Below are 19,476 nucleotides of genomic sequence, written 5' to 3'. Positions count from 1 at the left end.
ATATAAAGGAGCTTCTTGATATTTCACTAAAATACACATGAATCCAGGTCATAAAGCCAGAAGCTGTCACCTCTGGAGTCTCTGAGGGTATGTGAGGCAGTACTTTGTTCTCCAGAATTCATTTGACATTTCTATGTGACATTAACTTGTGGCTAATTGAGGGTGCACACCTCCCGTTGGCCTCAGCGACTTCTGCCTTCATCTTTGCAGCGCTACATGGGGAAGGTCAAGGGGTCAAACATAACTCTTGTCCTGCTCCCTTGGTTGCAGTGACATCTACTGGGCTACAAACCCAAAGTGTAAGCCGAAGGAGGAAGAACGAAACTCCTGGCCGGATGTCAAGTCTTTGAAAAGACACAAAACAAAAGTTTAAGGAAAAATTCAAACTTGTCTTATGTTTAGTCATTTTAGTACGAAACATCACTCTGCCCTCTGAAAGCAGACATTGTACAATTGCGATACATAAAACAATAAAACAAAATAAAGCAAAACTGAAAGGAAATTCAAGTGTTAACAGAAAGGTTTATAGTGATGTTATATTGACATATTTATACAGAGGATCTCTGAGTGAGAATGAACCTTCAATGTTGAGGACACATTTCAAAGATGCTCTTTGAACGTGTCAAAAGCATCTTGTTAACTGACTCAGAGGATAAAGCATAATCAAATCAAATACACCACCATAATTCACTGTTCAGTGTGTATATGTATTCAACTTAACAATTCAACAGCTGGAGTCCAGATAAAATAAAAAACACACAACATGAAACAAGGAAATGCAACAGACAGTTAAAGAAAAAGTATCAACACAAAGAGAGACACGTTGTACATTTACTAACCATGTATATAAAGGATAGTTTCAGTAGAGGTATACAAAACATGTTTTGTACAAAAGGCTTAACAAGAAGATGAAAGTGATGAGAACAGTGCTGTTAAAAGAGTACCGCTTTCAGTAATACACTGACTTCTAAACTGATAGGACTGGCAAAGGGGAATAATTCTGCAAAGCTGCTTCTATAACATGATCAAGGGTCATAGAAGGAAAAAAACCCAACACGGTAGAACTCAACGAGCACAGGTAACATGGTGACAGCTTAAATCACTTCAGCTTTTGGTCCATCAAATAACATTTCTTCCCCACACCCCACCATGGCCTGAGAAGCTACAGGGGTGATAAGCTCTACTTATATCACACAGTCACAAGTCACCCTGAGTTTGTAGTCAGATTTGGCAATTACCTCCACACAATGGCTTTTTTTTCTCTTCATATCACAATGCGTGTTTTGTTTTTTTTATCCTTCAAAAAAAGGTTTTACAAAAACATATCTGAATTACATATAATGAAGCCGTTTGAAATCTTTTGGACTTCTCATATCACAAACGCATTTTCTATGTAAAGCCAAATATAAATAGCCGTTCAGTCAAAATATTTAATAAGCAAATAATGTGTATCATATCAACAGTATATGTTCAAGAGGATGTACAATACAAAATTTTGATTGTTTTTGATTCACCTGCAAAATGTAATAGGCATGAGCAAAGTTTCTAAAACAACTGGAGGAAAGAGGACTCCCTAATTCTCAAGCAGACTGACTGCAAGGAGCACACTGAAACAAAGAATGCATTATTTAAAATACACAGAACATGAATAAATTTGCATGGACGTAAGCAATAACATCACTTTTGCTGGATAAAATTAGCTCTGTTGTGAGAGTCAGTCTTTGCTCAAAGAAATAAGGAACAAACTTTGCTTACCAAGAGCATCATAAGATTTCACCAAAAGAAAAAAAAAGGGAGAAAGTTGCTCAACTTACCAATATATTTTTTTTGTGAAAGACACATAACAAAAAATAAGTAGATTCAAAGAAAAATGGCATCCTAACTTTCCAATGACATAATATTGTACAAAATAAGGCATTTCCTTGTGTGTTTACTGCAATGTCTTTCTCTATCTTTATCTTCATTTTGTCTCCACTACTGGTTTTTCCTCAGTAAAAACGGAGTACAAACATGGATCCACTATTTATGTGTTAAAATATATATATATATATACATACATATATATATTTATAATTTTAACTTCTCTTCAAAACTTGAATAAAAATGCGGGTAAGAGTATACAGTATGACAGAGGGTGCAGAAGTTCATAAGTGAAGCGTAAATCACTCCATGACTTCGCTAGCTGCTACTGTGGTGACGAGCTGGAGAGGGTTCTCTGCGTTGGCCAGGATGTCCTGGGCGTTGCTGGAACCCTGCTGGATGTTGGTGAGGATGAGGGTGGTCCCGCCTGCCATGGTGATGATACTGTCTGAGGACCCTGCGGATTCCATCGAGGCCACCACAGCGCTGCCAGAGTTCACGCCTTTTTTGTTCTGATGAGTTTTAATGTGCTTCGCCAGGTGGTCGCTCCGCATGAAGCGCTTGGAGCATTCTGGGCAGACAAACTTCTTCTCTCCTGCCACAGAGAAAATACAGTTTGAAAGATTAAGAGTCTGACATTGAATACATCTGGAGAGGGTCAAACATGCCATCTATCTGGACAATATGTTTCAGAGGTGAGGAGCTGAGTTTAACAAAGTAGAGCGCAAGTTCATGTTATAATAATAAATGTTAATTTAGCTGCCGGGTGCCACCCTACCATTATGTTGTTCTGGTATATTTGACTGGATTTTTCATTGGCTACTACTACTCTGTTGAGCTGTGGATTTCACCTCATAACAAGATGGCGCATTCCACAAAATTAAAAACAGATTAGGTGATCTGACACACAAGCGTTCAAAGAGAAGCATGTGATAAAAATAAAACCACTTGCTACGGTCCCATTTTTGTTACACAACATCAGATTTCGTTTTGTTACATTACATCAGATGCTAAAAGATGTTTGCATTCTGAACTAGAAAAATACCACCAAGTTTGAGAAATCTGGATATGTTTAAAACAATGGTCCTCAGTTCCTAGCCTGACATTTTACATGTAAATCTAGAGGGGCTGCAAACACTGTCATTTCTTACATGACTCACGCTTTGCAGGGCACAAATTAACACATTTTACTGATGTTTTCCTGATGTGCAAACACTGAGGGAGGAGAAAAAGGGCACCTGTGTGTGTTCTCCTGTGTCTCTGCAGCTCGTCACTGCGTGTGAACCTCTTCCCACAGAATATCCAGCTGCAAACAAAAGGTCGCTCCCCTGAATGCCAGCGCAGGTGTGCTCGCAGGTGCGATGTCTTCCCATATACTTTCCCACAGCCTGCAATATGACAGATGTGCTGCTTCTTCTTCCCTGTGTTGGATCCTCTGAGAACCACAGGTATAGAGAGTTACGGTCCATTTATTTCCTATGCAAAGTTGTACAGCGTGTGAACGAGATTCAACGAGACAAGCACCAATCGGGCTTACTCACCTCCCACCCGACTCTTTACAGTTGGGACAAGTACATGCCACTCTGCGCAGCCTCTTGCCCTCCTGACCCAACTGATCCTCCTCATCCACCAACCTGACGCGGAGGTGGGACAGATCGCTTGTGTTCAGGGTGGAGTCAGTGCTCAGTTGCCAGTCTCCAGAGTCTGGCTCTTCCTTTATCCGAATGTCTGGAAAGAATGTGTACATTAATATCAACGCAAGCTCTGCTAGATTTCCCAAAAAGCCTGCACAGTGAGAGCTGTTTTATTACTGTGTGTGATTGACAGCATGGCAGCAAGTTTCAGTAGTAAAACTCCATATTAAGCACAGTGATAAAATAATTAGTTGATTGGCAGAAAATGTATCAGTGACAATTTTGATAATTAATTAAACGTACCCTGTGGACTTTTTGGCCCACATGAGTGGCAGAAAATGGATGGAAGGACTTTGCTACAATCAAAAACTTCATCACAATGTTTTGACAGCTATAATTACATAAAATGTCAACACATTGTGGCTACAGGGAAACACACAACGTATTCTGTTGAAACACTGAATGCAAAGAAAATTCCAGTTGTTTAGATAGATTATCAGTTCAAAAATATTAAGCCTCTGCTGCACACAGTTTCTAAACCACAAGGGTCTTTCTCCAGTTTATGTAACTGTAAATGTATTTAAGTGTAAAGTTTTCTGGCTGTAAGATGACTTCTGTGAAAACATTCACAGTTTCATCCCCACCAACACTACACAGAGGTCATGGTGGACTGTCTGCTTTGAACAGCACAAGAAAACTTCATGTTTATCGCATTAGTGTGAAAAATTCAATAATTACATCAATTTGGTAGGAATTTTAAATATAGATGCAACAAAACAAAACTGAAGAACGTTTGTTGCTTTAATATTGTATGAAAAGAAGCAAGAGAAGTGAATTTCACTTTGAATCCTCACAGCAAAAAAAATCCATGTACTAATAAGATTAAAACAAGTCTAATTTAGCCCACCATAAAATTTGCAACCAAGCAAGCCATAGGGATGTCAATCAAACACAGCAGATGCCAACCCAGTCCTGAGAAGGGGTCTGATCAAGGTACGTGGAATTGCTTTACTATGGACACACACATTGTGATAATAAGAAGAGCTACTGTACCTCCAGGGTTGTCTGTGTCTCCTTCATTCTGTGCCATTGAGTTGACCGTCACTGTCTGCAGGTTGGGGATCTGCCCCGTGTTGATGCTGACTGGATTGGAGCCCAGTGACAGGGTCTGGACTGGAGCCAGGGTTATCTGCTGGGGTGGTGTTGTGGGCAACTGAAGGTTCTGCAGATTCTGCACTCCCTGCACCTGAAAGGTCTGCCACTGTATCTGACCTGATGGAGTGACTGTCTGGGCTTGGATGATGAACGTTCCCGGGTTGATCAGCTGCACGTTCTGGAGACCCTGCCCGCCAGTTGCCACAGACTGAACCACCTGGCCATTGGTGGTCTGAATGGGCACCTGCTGCAGTTGGATGATGGGCTGAGCTGAGGACGCCTGGACACTCTGCTCCTGATTTTGTTGGATGAAGCCCTCCTGGAGACCAGAAGTTGTGTCGGCTTGCTCTGTAGCCACTGATGACAATGAAGTGTCTTGTGTCAGCAGGCTTGACTCGTTTGCTGGAATGTGTAGCTGAGAGGAAGACGTTGGCACATAGATCTCAGGATTTGCATTTGAATCATTTACTGGTAGTGTATGTGAGAGGTGATTATCTGTCTTCGCCAGACTCTCTGAGCCATCCACAGGCTGACTTGCCATAATTAGCTGGCCATCAGCAGTGACCCCTGTTGCTATAGTCTGAGCACCAGACAGGCCAAGTGAGTCCAAGTCTACACTGTTAATAGGAACAAAAGTAATGTTCCCAGGCAAACCCACAGGCACATTAGTAACAACCTGACCCTGGTTGTTAAAGGTGGAGCTGCCGATAGAAACCCCCTGGATCTGCTGGACATGACCAGTCTGTGATATGAGGTTCTGGTTGTTATTAAGGATGTTTGCAGTTGATGTCATGCCGAGGCTCTGGCTACCATCAGGCAAGATCTGAATCTGGCCCGTGGCATCCTGAGTCAGAGTCGGTCCCTCCACACTGGACGTGGAGAAGCTCAGCTGTCCATCTGCTGTTTGAATTTGAGGAATTACTTGGTACTGAATGTTAGGCACTGAATTGGCAGAGGAGGCGTCTGTTCCCGACGCCACAAAGATTGGCTGACTCTGTAAGTTCTGGAGAGGAAGTACGTACTGTCCATTTGATGTTAATATTCCTTGACTTTGGATCTGTATCATTCCAGATTCATCCTTTGCTGATGTGGGTGTTAACACTTCCCATTTATCAGTCCCAGTAAGCTGCGTGGATGGATCTGATGTCTGAGAAAGGAAATGATTGACATTTAAAGAAACGATGAAGCAACTGTTGTTAATAAATTAGCTTAATTAACACAATTATCGTCAATAGCACAGAAAAGCAGGGAGAAAAACAAGCTAAATTCTTCGAGAGGGTAAAAGCTGAGTGGGCATTAATATAAAGTCTTGTTTCACATGTATGTTCCTGTTTTTAGTGGCAATCTATGTTCATAAATGTAGTGTGGTTCCCTTAGCCCAGGACAAACAACATAAAGATGTCACATATGTCGTTTCAGTTTAGTTCTAGTCTATAAGGTTAACAATGACTCAATGTGAATTATGACAAAGTCACAACTCAAGTCTGACCGGTAACTCATACATTAGATGACACTGTGGCCCGTCATCCTGCACCTCATTGCTACACCCATTATGGAAATGTTATGACTGACAGCACCTCCTTTCTACACCTTACTAAGCATCAAGGTTTTAGTTATCTTCTCTGGTAGTCAGAGCTACAGGTTCTCTTCATGTAGTTGTTTGATCCACATCAGATTTTGAATGGCAACATTTTTAATTGCCCAGCTTCTATGCAAACACATCAGGGTTTGTGTCGACTGCATCAAGTAGGCGCTGTGTGAACAGGCACCTCACAGTTTTCTCATATGCTCTATTCTGCATTGCTACCACAGCTGTAATGAAGTGTTATTTTATTATATACACAAAGTTAACTGTTGTTGCAGCTGCTTTAAAGCAAAGTAATTATATATGTTAGAGTGACTCTGATAATTCTGCCATGTTTTTTGTCAGGTTCACAGAGAAGTGTTTTGGAAAAATTGATAATACTAATATCATATAATAAATATTTATAATACTAGTTTTCCTAAATTCAGCAGACTCCCTCTTGTGAAAAAATGAGTCTGAATGGCACCCAGGCTGCAATTTCACTCTTCCAGAAGAAAATACAATCTAGCAACAAGAACATTATAATGAAAATGTCACTGAAATATAAAAATGTATCAACTACAACCTTTCATCTAAAAATGTACACGTAGAAACTAATGTACAACTCGGTAATGGACTGAAGAACATCTTGTCAACAAAAACTTGGGATACCAGGATCTTAGAATCCTGATTCAGGGTGCTCTTTGGTGTCAACTAAAACACAAACCCATGGAGAAGGTGAGGAATGGTTTCACAACAGAAAGAGTCAAACCACATCTTGACCTATATCGGCTTATCTTAAGAACATCGTTTGAACATCGTTTGAACATCTGCGATGCACTTGTGGTTTATGGTTGTTGTGACGGTTTTATCAGAGTGCAAAACAGATTAGGTTTAACGCATTACAATGGACTGCCATCTCCATAAACCACATAAAATATGGTATGTCTAGTGAATGTGTACTTCCAGTCATAACTGCATTTGCACTCAGTATGTTGTAAGTAGCAGTCAGTAGGTTTAGTCCCAGTACATGTGGCCCATTAGGGACCGATCACATGACCAGAAAGATATGGGTGCCCTTACTCATGCCGTTTCAGTAGATTTAAAAAAAAAAACAGTCCAGTTAGAGATATTGCTCTGTTTAGATGCCAAAATGCACTGGCGACAATTCCATGAAAGCAAGCGCAACCTTAGCTACAATCCCACCACCAATTTTGCTCAGCTGTGATTGAAGCCTTCACTTCTGCTGTAGCTGTGTCAATCTAGCAGAGGTGCTGACTTACCACATCAGCGGCAGCACCTCTGTCCACCTCTGACGACGGTGACCCAACCTTAGTGCAGGTGGTTGCTAGCAGGTCGAGGGGTGATGGCTGAGTGTCCTACCCACAACGGGCGAGTTTAAAAGGAAGAAAGTGGGTGGCCATTAGTCTAGGCCACATAGAAAATGTGACTCATTGCCAAAGAGGAAAGTCTGAAGTTTGGAGGACTTTCTTGTCCTGTGTTGAGCCCCCCAGGCAGCACCTAGGATAACACCCAGGTAATATTTAAGTGTAGCTGAAATTTACAGTCTGTCACTACAATCCTAGTTAAGGAGGCGGTATTTGTAAGCCACCTGAGAGGTTCAAATCAGGGTACAATACCCCCCTCCATGTCTGAAATATGAGAACTTCAACAAGTACCACTCAGGTACTGGAAACGCAGCATCGACGTATAATCAGAGTAATATTCCCGAGCAAGAAATCATACCTGATTGCCCCTGTCCTCCTCCTGCTGCAGGAAGCCGCTTTGACTGCTGTCCACGTCCATGGCAGCCATATCTTCTGGTTTCATCGACTGTTCTGGGGTTGTGTAATAAAACAAATATAGTAAAGAGTGAGAACAACCGAAGCTAACGTTAGCTAAACAAACCTGATAGCCCCATAAAGCTAGAGGACTATTATCTGTAACGTTATTACAACAACAGTATACTGTCTGAAACCACAACCACCGATAGCAAATGCATTAAACTCCACCAAGAAACCAGCGACGTAGCAATAGTTTCAGGACATCTGACTAGTTGTAACTCCTAAACAATCTAACCTAGTTAGCTAAGCTAACGAGCGCAGCGTTAGCTACTAGTGCTAACTTAGCCTGCAATGATTAGCAATATCACCAACAAGCATCCCTGCTAGCGTACTAGCGAGCTAATTTAGCTAGAGGATGCCTGTTGTAGCTTGTTAGCTTACGTGGGTGAAAAAGATATGTTACATACCAGCCATTACGTGAATGGAGAGTCCTGGTGGTCACAAGCCACTCGGCATGATCAGCACATTAAATTGATTGTATATGGGTAAAAACAGATGATAACTATCAGATTTTTTTTTGATTTTGATTGACGGGCGGTAGGTAACACAAAGGGTGGGGCCTCCAGTGTTGACGGGGAGTATTTGCGTCACATACAGGAAATCCCGCCGTCCTTCATAAAGGTGATTGGTTACGCTTTTTGCACACTGTGTTATTATTTGTCAGTCGGTATGTCAATCATCCTTTGTTGGCTCCTTTTCCTGTTTATTATGCATTTCAGTTTTACAGTATGGTGTTGATGGTAGTCTGGGTTGTAGTTACGTTGTTCACTTTTCAGTTGCATTGTTGTTACTGCTAGGACAGCCTCTTGTGTAACATGTAGCAAAATAGTAAGTAGAGACCATATAGATATGAGATGTAGACATGGAAGTACAATCACATTATTTGTTCAATACATTAAACTGATCTTATGCCCTTAACTCATCCAAACTAGAGAACAGGAGCACTGTGACAACAACAGTTCAGAATCAAAATTACCAGTTCATTAAAGTCCACCTGTCACACAAGTTCTTTTAGGGAAGGACATATGATTTTAATCCTCCCACAGGTCAACCCACCTCTTCATGCATCACTGCTGTTTACACAAATTTATATTGCGTACTATGTTTACATAGCATATTGCAATTTATGCATGTCTGTAAAACACACGGTTGACAGTATCATGATAGTGATCATTAAATGTCACACATGACTTTAAATCTCAAAACATTTGTGAAAGAAAACTGTATGATCACTCTTTTTTGCACGTGCAGGTACCGTGATTGAATGTGAAGAAAAAACAAAACAAAAACAGGTAGTCCAAATTTAATTTCAGGTTCAATGCATCAGTCCAACCTTTTGTCTGATAGAGGAAACACAGAATTTTACAATTACACTGACAATGTAACAGTTTTTAATGCTTGTCAAGTCCTGGCAGATCAGATCAGATGAATGAATCCTTACTTTTGAGTTATCAAGACAGACACGCAATGGCGTTGGTATATTTTTAAAATTACGATAGCTTTGCTGTGAAGTGATTTTGCAGACTAATAGTGCCACTTTGTACTTGTGAATAAGAAAATGATCGGCAGTTGAGTTTTAAGATATCTTTTGTGCTGATTACTTGGAAGGGGGTGGGGTGGGCGATAATCGAGACACAATCTGAGGTTGTATTTGACTGGATTTCTTCCCCTCCATCTGATTGTGCACGGTACAACATTGTGAAAGTGCATTGAAATGAGAGCCTGCATGCTATTGTACCTGCTCTGTGCCTGTGATGCTATCAGGAACCCACTTCTGAGTATTATTTGTGGTGTGTCAGTTCCTCACAGTGCGCGACCGCAGTGAGGCTATTTCTCTCAACCTTCAATTCAAACTTGGCCCATTACAGCCAGACTACAAAAGCACTTTCCGTGCACTCAGGAGCTCACTGCAGTGAATGGTGGATATTTCCAATCACTCTGCTGTCAATCCAAGTGTCAGGTAAACACAGGCCAATGGAAACAGCTTTAGAAAAACGTTGCAGCTATGTCTGTCTTACTCCAGGAGTCCTTGGGAACATTTCAACAATTTCTACAAAGACCTCCAAGTTAACGGGAAAAGTCAAATATCCTAAAAGCAGCACAAATGCAACACCTTGGTGGACACAGTGGCTTACATGAGATACATAACTGCCAGATGTCTGCTTCAGACATGTGAGTGTTGTCACCAGCTCAAGCTACATACAAAGAATCAGAATCAGAAGTGAAAGAAGTGAAGTCTGTTGTTGTGCCATTACCCACAAGATGTTTCAGTGCATCTATAAGGTTTCAATGAGATATAAAGTACATAACCGTAAATACAGACACCAATGACCTTCACACTTCACATACACAGAGCATCTAGCTTTGTTTCAGCATTGCTGTGGGAAAATATGAAACAAATTAAACTGCATTTATTTTTTAACAATTCTCGCAAAAGTCTCTTCTCATAATATTCTAGGAACAGACGTTGTGGCTGGCAGAACTGTGAAGGATAAGGTGAGTAACTGAGCAAGTCCACACTGGCTCTGAGTATTACATATTAACATATTGACAGTTGTTTTCATGAAAGGCCAGTCCAAGAGAGAGTGACCCCACAGAGAGAAACTGCCCTGCTGGAGACACCTCATGGGACACTGTAAATAGGAGAGAGAATTGAAACTGGTGCAGCATGGAGACGTGTGGATGGAATATCAAATATGTGTGACAGACAACTCTGAAACACCTGAGACAGGAACAATCATACTGTTCTTTGTTTTAAGTATCAAAGCCAATTGCAATTTATATATATACAACAACAATATATACAACAAGGAGGCAACAAACAGTACTTGTATAATATTTGTATATGTGTAATGTGTAAACAGCAATCGACGCCCAGTTGTGTGTGCATTACAAGAACACAGAATTAATATGGTAAATGATAAGTTTCTCTGTGCACATTATTAGGCACACCTGTATAATCCAATACAACTGTCCTGCCATAAAATCAATTTTTATTATACCTAAATTGTTCATTTTGTGGACAGTGTCACAGATGTGTTAATGTGATTACATGGTTTGGCACTGAGATCAGAGTTAGTGGTGTTATTTTACCGGATTGTTTTTTATTCAGAGGTGTTTTTAATATTCAGTCTCTTTCAACATTATGTAGTTCAGGATAACAAGTTCATCTATGACTTCAGTAACAAACACATTAATTAACATGTTTCTGACAATGTCATCAAAACTGGTACGTATAGTTTGTAAAGACAGAACGTATGGCAGATGTCGTACCAAGTACTGACTTACAAATGACAATATAAAGGTACATGGTAGCATACCAGGGCAGTAGGTTATGTGTAATAAGATGTGTCCTTATTTTCAGTCGACATTACAGGGGCCGTTTTAACACTCAAAGAGGGCAACAAATCAAAATACCAGTAATACCAAGTGCAACATGAGAGAAAACTGTCTGATAACTCTGACAAATGAACATGAAGGTTCTGAGCTGATATCGATTTCAAGTCTGTTCTGTGTACAGTAGGCTATATAGTGCATGTGTCAGACAGAGAAGTCGCACAATAGCAATAATTACAACATGGCAACTCTTTTATTGTCATCCAAAATAGAGAGAATTTCCTCTCTGTAATGACATGATACAATAAGTTTATAATAATCCCCAAATTTACCAGCACAATCCCTTGTGCGCAGTAACTTCTCCAAAAAGAGCCGTAGATATTTATATGTTTATTTGTTGTAACTCAAACATTCCTTTTCTAACTTCTTCAAAGGTCTTTGGTGTGCATGTGATTTACAGCAGCAGGCCGTGGGCTGTTTTCTTGGGTGTGTGTTTTAAAAGCAAGCTTTCCACTCTGTGCCCTCCTTGGTTTGATGCCAGTGTGGTTTGCCTCGGAGCAGAGTGGCACCGCTTGATTGATGGTGCTGACAGGACATTTGTACCAACGGTACAAATCTGTCATATTTCTGGAATTGTTTTGATTTTTGAGAGGTTATACCAGTTAGACTGCTTTTCCAATCTGCCACCTCATAATGTTTATGAACAAGCGCTGGTTATGTAAACATGAATACTCTGCAATGTGTTCCATGGTGTCAGGACAGAAAGGACCATCAATGAGTTTATAATTCATTAATTATTGCTCCCCTTTTGACAGCAGAATTGTTAGTATCAAACTCCGAAACAGCCCATTGGTGATACTGAACAAGAGACTTTGTTATGGTTGTTTTGTTTTCATACAACATCTGCACGATTCTAAATAGCTTTATTACTCGCTCTGGAAAAAAGATTTATTGTCACTTTATGAAAAACAAAATACTCCACCGCCCAGACCACTGGGAACAACTCGTCAATCAATGAGCCTCAAAACCTAAGCAGATGAATAATCCTCTATGTGAGGTTTAGGTTGGCCAACACCACTCATAGAGGAATGCAAAAACAGTTTTTGTCTTGAGCCCCCATTGTGCTCTCCAGATGATTTGTATGGTTTCACTTCAAAAAAACAGTGACTGGAAAACAGCCTGTTGTTGTATAGAAGACAGTATATAAAAGCTGTAAATGTTGGTAGTAGTTGCTTCCTTGGTCTGCTGCATGATATATCTTTGAGTGATTAACATCAGTGGTTATTGAGAAAGCTACCAAGCGAAGCTTAATGCTATTTTATACACATGTTGTCATCTGTCTTTCATTCCATCCAACCACAATAAAAACTATCCTATACTTTGTCACTGATCTTAAACTTTAAAGACTGTAATCCTCCTTATTTCCATGACAAACACTGTGCTTTGTAGTGCTGCCGTTGGATCGGCTCCATAAAACATTCTATCCAAAACTTGGATATGCAATACTATCTCTGTAAAATGACCGTTTTTATTCAATCTTTTTGTTCCCATCAAAAGGCCATTTTGTTCTCTGCAGTCTTAATGGTTACAAGATATTCAGCAAAGCACTGTTGATCTACAGCTCTTTGTTCGGACTCCCACGGAGAATACAATCTTACTTTGGAGCACTGCGGCTGCAGCCATACAATTCCATCAGCATAAACGCTTCACAAACACTTACACACAAAGTATAGGGGTGAGAAAAACACTACTCCAGACAAAAGGATTCGTTTTCTGGTCGTGCTTGTGGATTGTGTCAACCTCTATTTTCATACTATACAGAATATAATAAAATGTGGACTTTTCTGAAAATATGGCTTGAATGAATATTTCTTTTATTTTCTAGGCGTGTATTTGCCCATACTCTTCTGGAACAGGAGAAAGAAACTGTAAATATAACAAATACACTATTTTGTCAATATATGGGGATTGTTGAGTATTATGGTGACAGTGAAAGCGAGGACTCACATATGCATCAATCATAAATAAAAATAAAAAAAACATGCAAATGAAAGGTTAACTCAATCACTTTACAAATAATCCTTTAAACTGACCAGTTCTTTTGGCCGAAACACCTGCATTCTGCATGTGCCCTTCTAAAATCAGCATCACTTAACAGATTTAATTAGAATTGTTCCCTCTCTGCTACAGTCAGTGTCAGCTGTGTCTTTTAATTCTCTAATCAGTGGTCGGCAGGGCCGCTATCACAGTCACCATGCAGCTTTGCACTCAATACAGACATCCCAAAACACACACAGACTGGTTTTGTCAAATGTTTTATTGAGTGTAGACATCTGGGCTACTGTAAAACATGCATTATCTGCTGAAGGGGGAGAGGAGCAGGTGGCATTGTCCCTGCTGTCAGCTGTGTCAGTGCTGGCACCCGTGATGGAGATTAATGAAGTATCTGGAGAGTAATATGCTCCTTCAAATGCTGCTACAATTTGGAGTGGGGGCCGATCCTGATCTTAAATAGCAAAGCTGTCAGAGTTTACTGAACCTGTGCTTGGGCACAGAGGGGGGATTTGATTCTACAGGATGGGGGAACAGAAAGTGAGAGCGTGGCAGCGGGTGTCACGCCACGGAGGGGAATGAAAGGGGTGTTGAGGTGTTGGGGTGTTGGAGTGGGGGGTGGATGGTGGATAACAAGCACAGTCAGTTATGTAAACAAATGGCTTGCTCTTGCATCACTTTTTCTTTGGTGTATTTGGTGTGTTAAATTTGAAAAAGATGATGTCTCCATCTTCAACAATGTAGTTTCTTCCCTGTTGTCTGTATTTCCCTGCTGCCTGTAAAATAACAAAGAAAAAACAAATTAATGTTAAAAAATAAGAACAAAACATTGTATATACAGGATGTAGACTATTACATTATTTGGCTATTCATTCATTGCTATAATGGACCATGTAGAGCCCATAATAACTGTGTAAACTGTAAATAATAATGTAACATAGCAGTTCAGGATTAGTACCCAGCCTTTTTTATCACCAACAATCATTTACCCCCAATTGTCATATTCTCTCCCTCTCTCTGTCTTTCTCTCTCTCTCTCTCTCTCTCTCTCTCTCACACACACACACACACACACACACACACACACACACACACACACACACACACACACACACACACATACATGTTCTGTTCTTGGGGTGTCTGAGTTCCCACTGAGTGAATAATCCTCTCTTCTGCCCATTTCAGTTTCATGTGCACAAGCACAAAATGTTAATAAGTCTTTGATTACAACACTGTCAAACTTCTCAAGGAAACAAAATAACTTCTAACATTTCTTTTGTATACAGTAAGTGTTTGTTCTCCTTCCCGGCAAACTCAAAATAATTGACTTGAAGTGCTAATACGGACAGGTTTATGCATTCTGGTTCTGCACAGCGCACAATTAATTAGAAGAATCAATGTCCCTTTAAAGGCTCAGGAGACCATTTAATCCATGCTCAATACCACCAGAAACACTGGATGGAGAGGGAGACAGGAAAAAAAATCAATGGCTATTTGTGATTCCTGAGTATGTATTAAACCAGACACGTCTAACTGGTTCATTTGCACTTGAAAGCAGCCATCTGGAGCAGCAAGCTTGGCTTAAGCAGATATGATTACTAATAATGTGATATCCCCGTACACTGGCCCTATTCAGACAGCCTATTCCCACAACTGGCATTAAATAGCATGGACCCTAATGCCACAGTCAGAAACGTTCTATGTTCTTATGAGGCCCGAAAAGGGATTAGTAAGAGAGCATGCAGTAAGGACCTGACACTCAGATCCCAACCTCGGATAACAATGGTGAAACTCCCCAGAGACCCACATGTTTCACCCCCTGTTTGCAGCTTATGTAGGGTGTGGACAATACATTGCCGCTGCATTAAACACTTATTAAAAAGGGCTTGAATAGTAAAGAGATTTAAATGTTTTCATAGTGCTTCCTTTCCACACTGGTCCCCACAGGTCCCTGTGTGTCACCATAATTACATTAGCTGAGTCTGTACGTGGGCACATAGAGTTGATGGTGGCGATAGTGGGATTGTAACAGCATGGCTTACAGCTGCGGCTCACAAATGTCACACATAGCAAGGTTAAAGCCACTTCTGCTTTAATTGAATTAACAGAGAATCAAATTTAGAAATGTGTCCATACAGAAATGAAATTAGAAAAAAAGAGCATCTTTGATATGAAAGGCATCCTACAGTGTTGATTAGCTGATTATTAACTCTGTGCCTTCAACTGCTAAATTACAGTTTGCCAATGTGAAAGTAACTGCCAAACCTGAACATACTTGTGGTGGGAGAGAAAAGCATGTTGAAGTATTTTTTTTTTTTTTGTGAAGTACTTGCTGCAGTTGGCTCCCAGTTATTGTCTTCACAAATTCACCATGAAATCAGTTATTACATTTGACAAGAGTGTGAACACGAACAACCCACACCCCAGTTAAAAGGTCAAAACAAACACTGGCCATCAGAAAAATAAGACATGCAAGCCACATTTCTGCACTACCCATGCATGAAACAGTCCTTATTTGAGGAATTTCACACTTTATTTAACTTGCCGCCTTGTATCACTGTCATATGGTGGCTTGGGGATTTGGCAACAGAAAGCTCTAAGCTAACAGCGCACTCTATAGCTCTGATGAATGCCTGGTGAGGTGAAGAAGTGCTACCTCTGTGCGACTGTGCTGAGCCACGAGCAAGAGCTACCATCAGCCAGTTAAGACACATTGTGATAAAGATATGCACAGCTGGAGCAGAATGGCAGTGTTTAGAGCCAGAATCAGTTGGCTTGTCAGGAGTGGTGCTGGAGTGTGTGCAGTAATTTCTTCCCCTGAGTAAAGGTGAAGAGCAGTTTGCAGTAGGAGCTGTGTGGTGACTGTCAGCTCCACTGATCACAGGAGACTTCCCCTCATCCTCTGGCACCCTGACTGCTCACCTTGACAGCGCTCTCGCTGCCTTCCTCTTTAAAATCCTGGAATTTCATTACTTCCGCCATAATGAAGCCCTTCTCAAAGTCTGTGTGGATCTTCCCCGCAGCCTGTGGAGCCTTAGTTCCTTTCTGTCACAGGGAAGGAAAAGAGAGGACAAATGAATTGTTTTGGAGAAGATGGATTACAGCATGCGAGCGACACAGTGTTTGATAGGGTGATAGCGTCATGAGCATCACTTGGGGGTGTTTTCAGTCACGGGTATTCTTGCCTCAGTCCTGATCTCTGGATAGCTTTCCACTCGGCTGTGCCCTGCTAGGGTAGCCTGGACACACGATAAGGACCCAGCACTGCTATCAATGCCTCCTGACTCCCATTCCGTGCTGGTATTGATTTCTGTCCATGCAATCTTGCCTCATTGTGGGTCGCTGCTCGGCTCTCTGGTCATGACAGCAAGAAGACCTAGTGTTGAAGCGAGAGACTGTGGTGCCACAGACCTCACTGCAGTAGGCCTCACTATTTCAGCACAACAGAGTTTGGCAGTTCAAATTCATTCCAGACCTTTCGATAATATTTCACTGGGTTAGACGCACAGCGGCTGCAATATGTATTTGATGTATATAAATTGACATTATGATTGTAACTTCAAAACACATTTAGATGTGCCCTTTAAGTTATTTGATGCCAGCTTACAAACCACAAAATAGGAGTTTAATAGTTTTATAAATTCATCGTGCTTCGAATCCTCTTTAAAACTCTAAGACACAACTGGTGACTGATAAAATGTGCAATTTATATGCACTGAAATAATGTTGGGCGGAAATGACAAATGACCCAAATAAGTGACGTGGCTGCTGTGTATCATTATGATTCCTGCCTGTCGACCTGCTCGCTCTCGCTCTCTCTTTGCTCCGCAGCTCTCTGCTCAGGAACTGTTGAGCAGTTTTAATTATGTATATAATCAGGTTGGGGTCAACATATTTCATGCCAAAAGAATGATGCGTATTTAATGACTCTAATACATTACCATCTCTTCGCAATCTCATTGACGGAGTGCTTGTGAGTTTAACTACCATTAATCAGCATCAAGGTTTGTCTATCTGGAGAAAAATAGATTAAGGGAGGGATTTTTTTCATATGGAACATTACAAGAGATCCACATTGTCCTAGTTAAGAGCTATGCAGAGCAGGCTGATAGATAATGGTCACCTCGAGGCTGCCTAATAAAGCATGTTAAAGGGCTTGGGAACACGACATTACTGAGTGTAGTTTTTACAATGCAAGATGTATTGGCTTAATATAGTTACTCACTGATGCTTACCTGACTAAATGCCCCTCACACACAATCAAGGCTGCCTGTAATCAATTATTTCGAGGACGACGAGCGTGTTTTTGAGGACGCCTTTGAAGTGTTTTGGGAGTTTTTTTGTAAACAGCGAGGACATCAGTCATGCTGAGATGAGTGTTCGCCTAAACCTAGTGATGTCATCTGACTAAAATGTTAGTAAAAAAAATAAATAAATAAAAAGAATAAGGAAGTGAGCTCACCTACCCCCTCTGGCCTGTCTGCGAAGCCATCGTGAAAATATTTACAGAAAGTTCCTGTTTACAGACTTCTTGAGTGGACCTGGTTCAATGATCTGTTCATGATCTGTAACGGCATATATGTGGACAAGTGGGTAACTGCGACGCACTGTGTCCACTGGCCACCCTCTCTCTCTCTCTCTCTTAACTTCCTGTTTCTCATTTTTGTCAACCATCTAATAAAAGCAACACCTTGAAATACACAGCATGGGTTACCGAGTCTGTGTTCCTTCACATTTTTCAACATCACACCAAAATAACAGGGTCTGTGATGAATTCCTCTATCATCAGTACGTTTTGCGACTCTAAGGGCACATATGGCAGCAAATGATAAATTGACCTTCCAGCACCACATGGCTCGAGAATTCCTACTTTGAGCTCACTGTTTAAATGCAGTTTACCACATGTCGCTAGGATTTAAGAAACATTTTAGATCAGTGTGTTGTTTTTATGAGAAATCCGCAGAATTACAGACTTCAGACTCAGGACTGCTGTTCACATCAGCAGATCCTTTGTTCATTATTTGCACATCAGGAAAATGAATTTGTTGGTGAATTGTTTATATGTTTGTGTTTAATATGACTACACACAAGATCAGCACCTGGACATTAATTCACTCCTACAACTGTTTAACATCCTGACAAAATCATGAAATGTATGTGCATGTGTTTAAGTTTGAATTTAAATCTTTTCTTATTTTCTAAGTTTGAAATATGTTCTGTGGACTTTCAAAATGAATTTTTGTCACCGAGCGACATTTGTCATACAATATCAATTAAAATATGATATTGTCTAGTTGGAAATATCAGCTGTTGTGTTTAATCGTAATATGTATTGATTTAGTGAACTGAGCACACTCATCTTCATATATTTGCAGATATTTTACGACATGATGCTTAAAGCTGGGCCTTAAAAGTTTGCAGCTTTGCAGGAAAAAGAACAACACAGGCTGACGCCTTCAAAAGATCTATAAGCATTTTAAGTTATTGAAACATCTCTTGTTGTCAGTCAAAGACACGTGATGCTCAACAGAAACACAGCTTCCCATGTATGACCAGTAAATGAAAAGTTACGTAATGTAATTTTAAAGAATTTTAAAGCAGTATCTGCAATGATGATGAAGCTTGTAAGACACTGCATGTTATGATTTATCCATAAAGGCCAGACTGGGCACCCTTCTCTGTCCTACGTCTGAGAGTTACCAGCCACACTCCTCCAGTGACTGCCTTTTACTTTACCTGGTGGAAAACTGCATGTTCATACTATGTACTTCGGTCATGGAATGAGCTACAAAAGGACCTGAAGCTAGACCCATTCAGTGATGAGTTTAAAGACATCATTAAAAATGTGGTGAAGGAGACTTTGTTGTTTTTCTCGAGAGGCTGCTGAGTTTGAATAGCTTTTCTTCTTTTTTGTTGTGGATTTTTGTACATAGTGTTATGTGCTGCATTTTAATACGCTCTGATTTTGTGGCTAGTACCTTGGCCAGATCTCTCTCATAAAAGACATTTTTAATCTCAAAGGGACACCC

General features: G+C 40.5%; 2 protein-coding genes across 7 annotated transcripts in view; both read right to left on the bottom strand.

Moving 5' to 3' along the window:
• Nucleotides 1-338: 338 nt before the first annotated feature.
• On the bottom strand, nucleotides 339-8,650 carry sp3a (sp3a transcription factor). 3 transcript variants are annotated; one of them, XM_046404601.1, is made up of 7 exons: nucleotides 8,465-8,650; nucleotides 7,960-8,051; nucleotides 7,497-7,592; nucleotides 4,548-5,796; nucleotides 3,402-3,588; nucleotides 3,099-3,295; nucleotides 339-2,455 (listed from the first exon to the last, which is right to left on the bottom strand). In XM_046404601.1, the coding sequence occupies exons 1-7, from the start codon at nucleotides 8,469-8,471 to the stop codon at nucleotides 2,163-2,165; spliced, it is 2,121 nt and encodes a 706-aa protein (XP_046260557.1). In that variant the 5' UTR covers nucleotides 8,472-8,650; the 3' UTR covers nucleotides 339-2,162. The 3 variants fall into 3 exon arrangements, with proteins under 3 accessions (XP_046260557.1, XP_046260558.1, XP_046260559.1); XM_046404602.1 differs by having other exon boundaries at nucleotides 7,497-7,583; XM_046404603.1 differs by lacking the exon at nucleotides 7,497-7,592.
• A 4,085-nt stretch (nucleotides 8,651-12,735) lies between these two features.
• LOC124067019 (obg-like ATPase 1) overlaps nucleotides 12,736-19,476 on the bottom strand; it is a 46,229-nt gene continuing 39,488 nt past the window's right edge. For 3 of the 4 annotated variants that reach the window (XM_046404004.1, XM_046404005.1, XM_046404003.1), the window contains 2 exons: nucleotides 16,370-16,492; nucleotides 12,736-14,221 (listed from right to left, as the gene is read on the bottom strand). In XM_046404004.1, coding sequence (XP_046259960.1) covers nucleotides 14,120-14,221; nucleotides 16,370-16,492 — 225 coding nt within the window. In that variant the 3' untranslated portion in view covers nucleotides 12,736-14,119. Of the gene's footprint in view, nucleotides 14,222-16,369; nucleotides 16,493-16,524; nucleotides 16,802-19,476 lie in introns of those variants that run through there. The other variant, XM_046404006.1, reaches the window with a different exon arrangement.

This window comes from Scatophagus argus, chromosome 11 (genome assembly GCF_020382885.2).
Source record: "Scatophagus argus isolate fScaArg1 chromosome 11, fScaArg1.pri, whole genome shotgun sequence".
NCBI classification, from domain to species: domain Eukaryota; kingdom Metazoa; phylum Chordata; class Actinopteri; family Scatophagidae; genus Scatophagus; species Scatophagus argus.
This window is presented reverse-complemented; position numbering and strand designations above follow the sequence as displayed.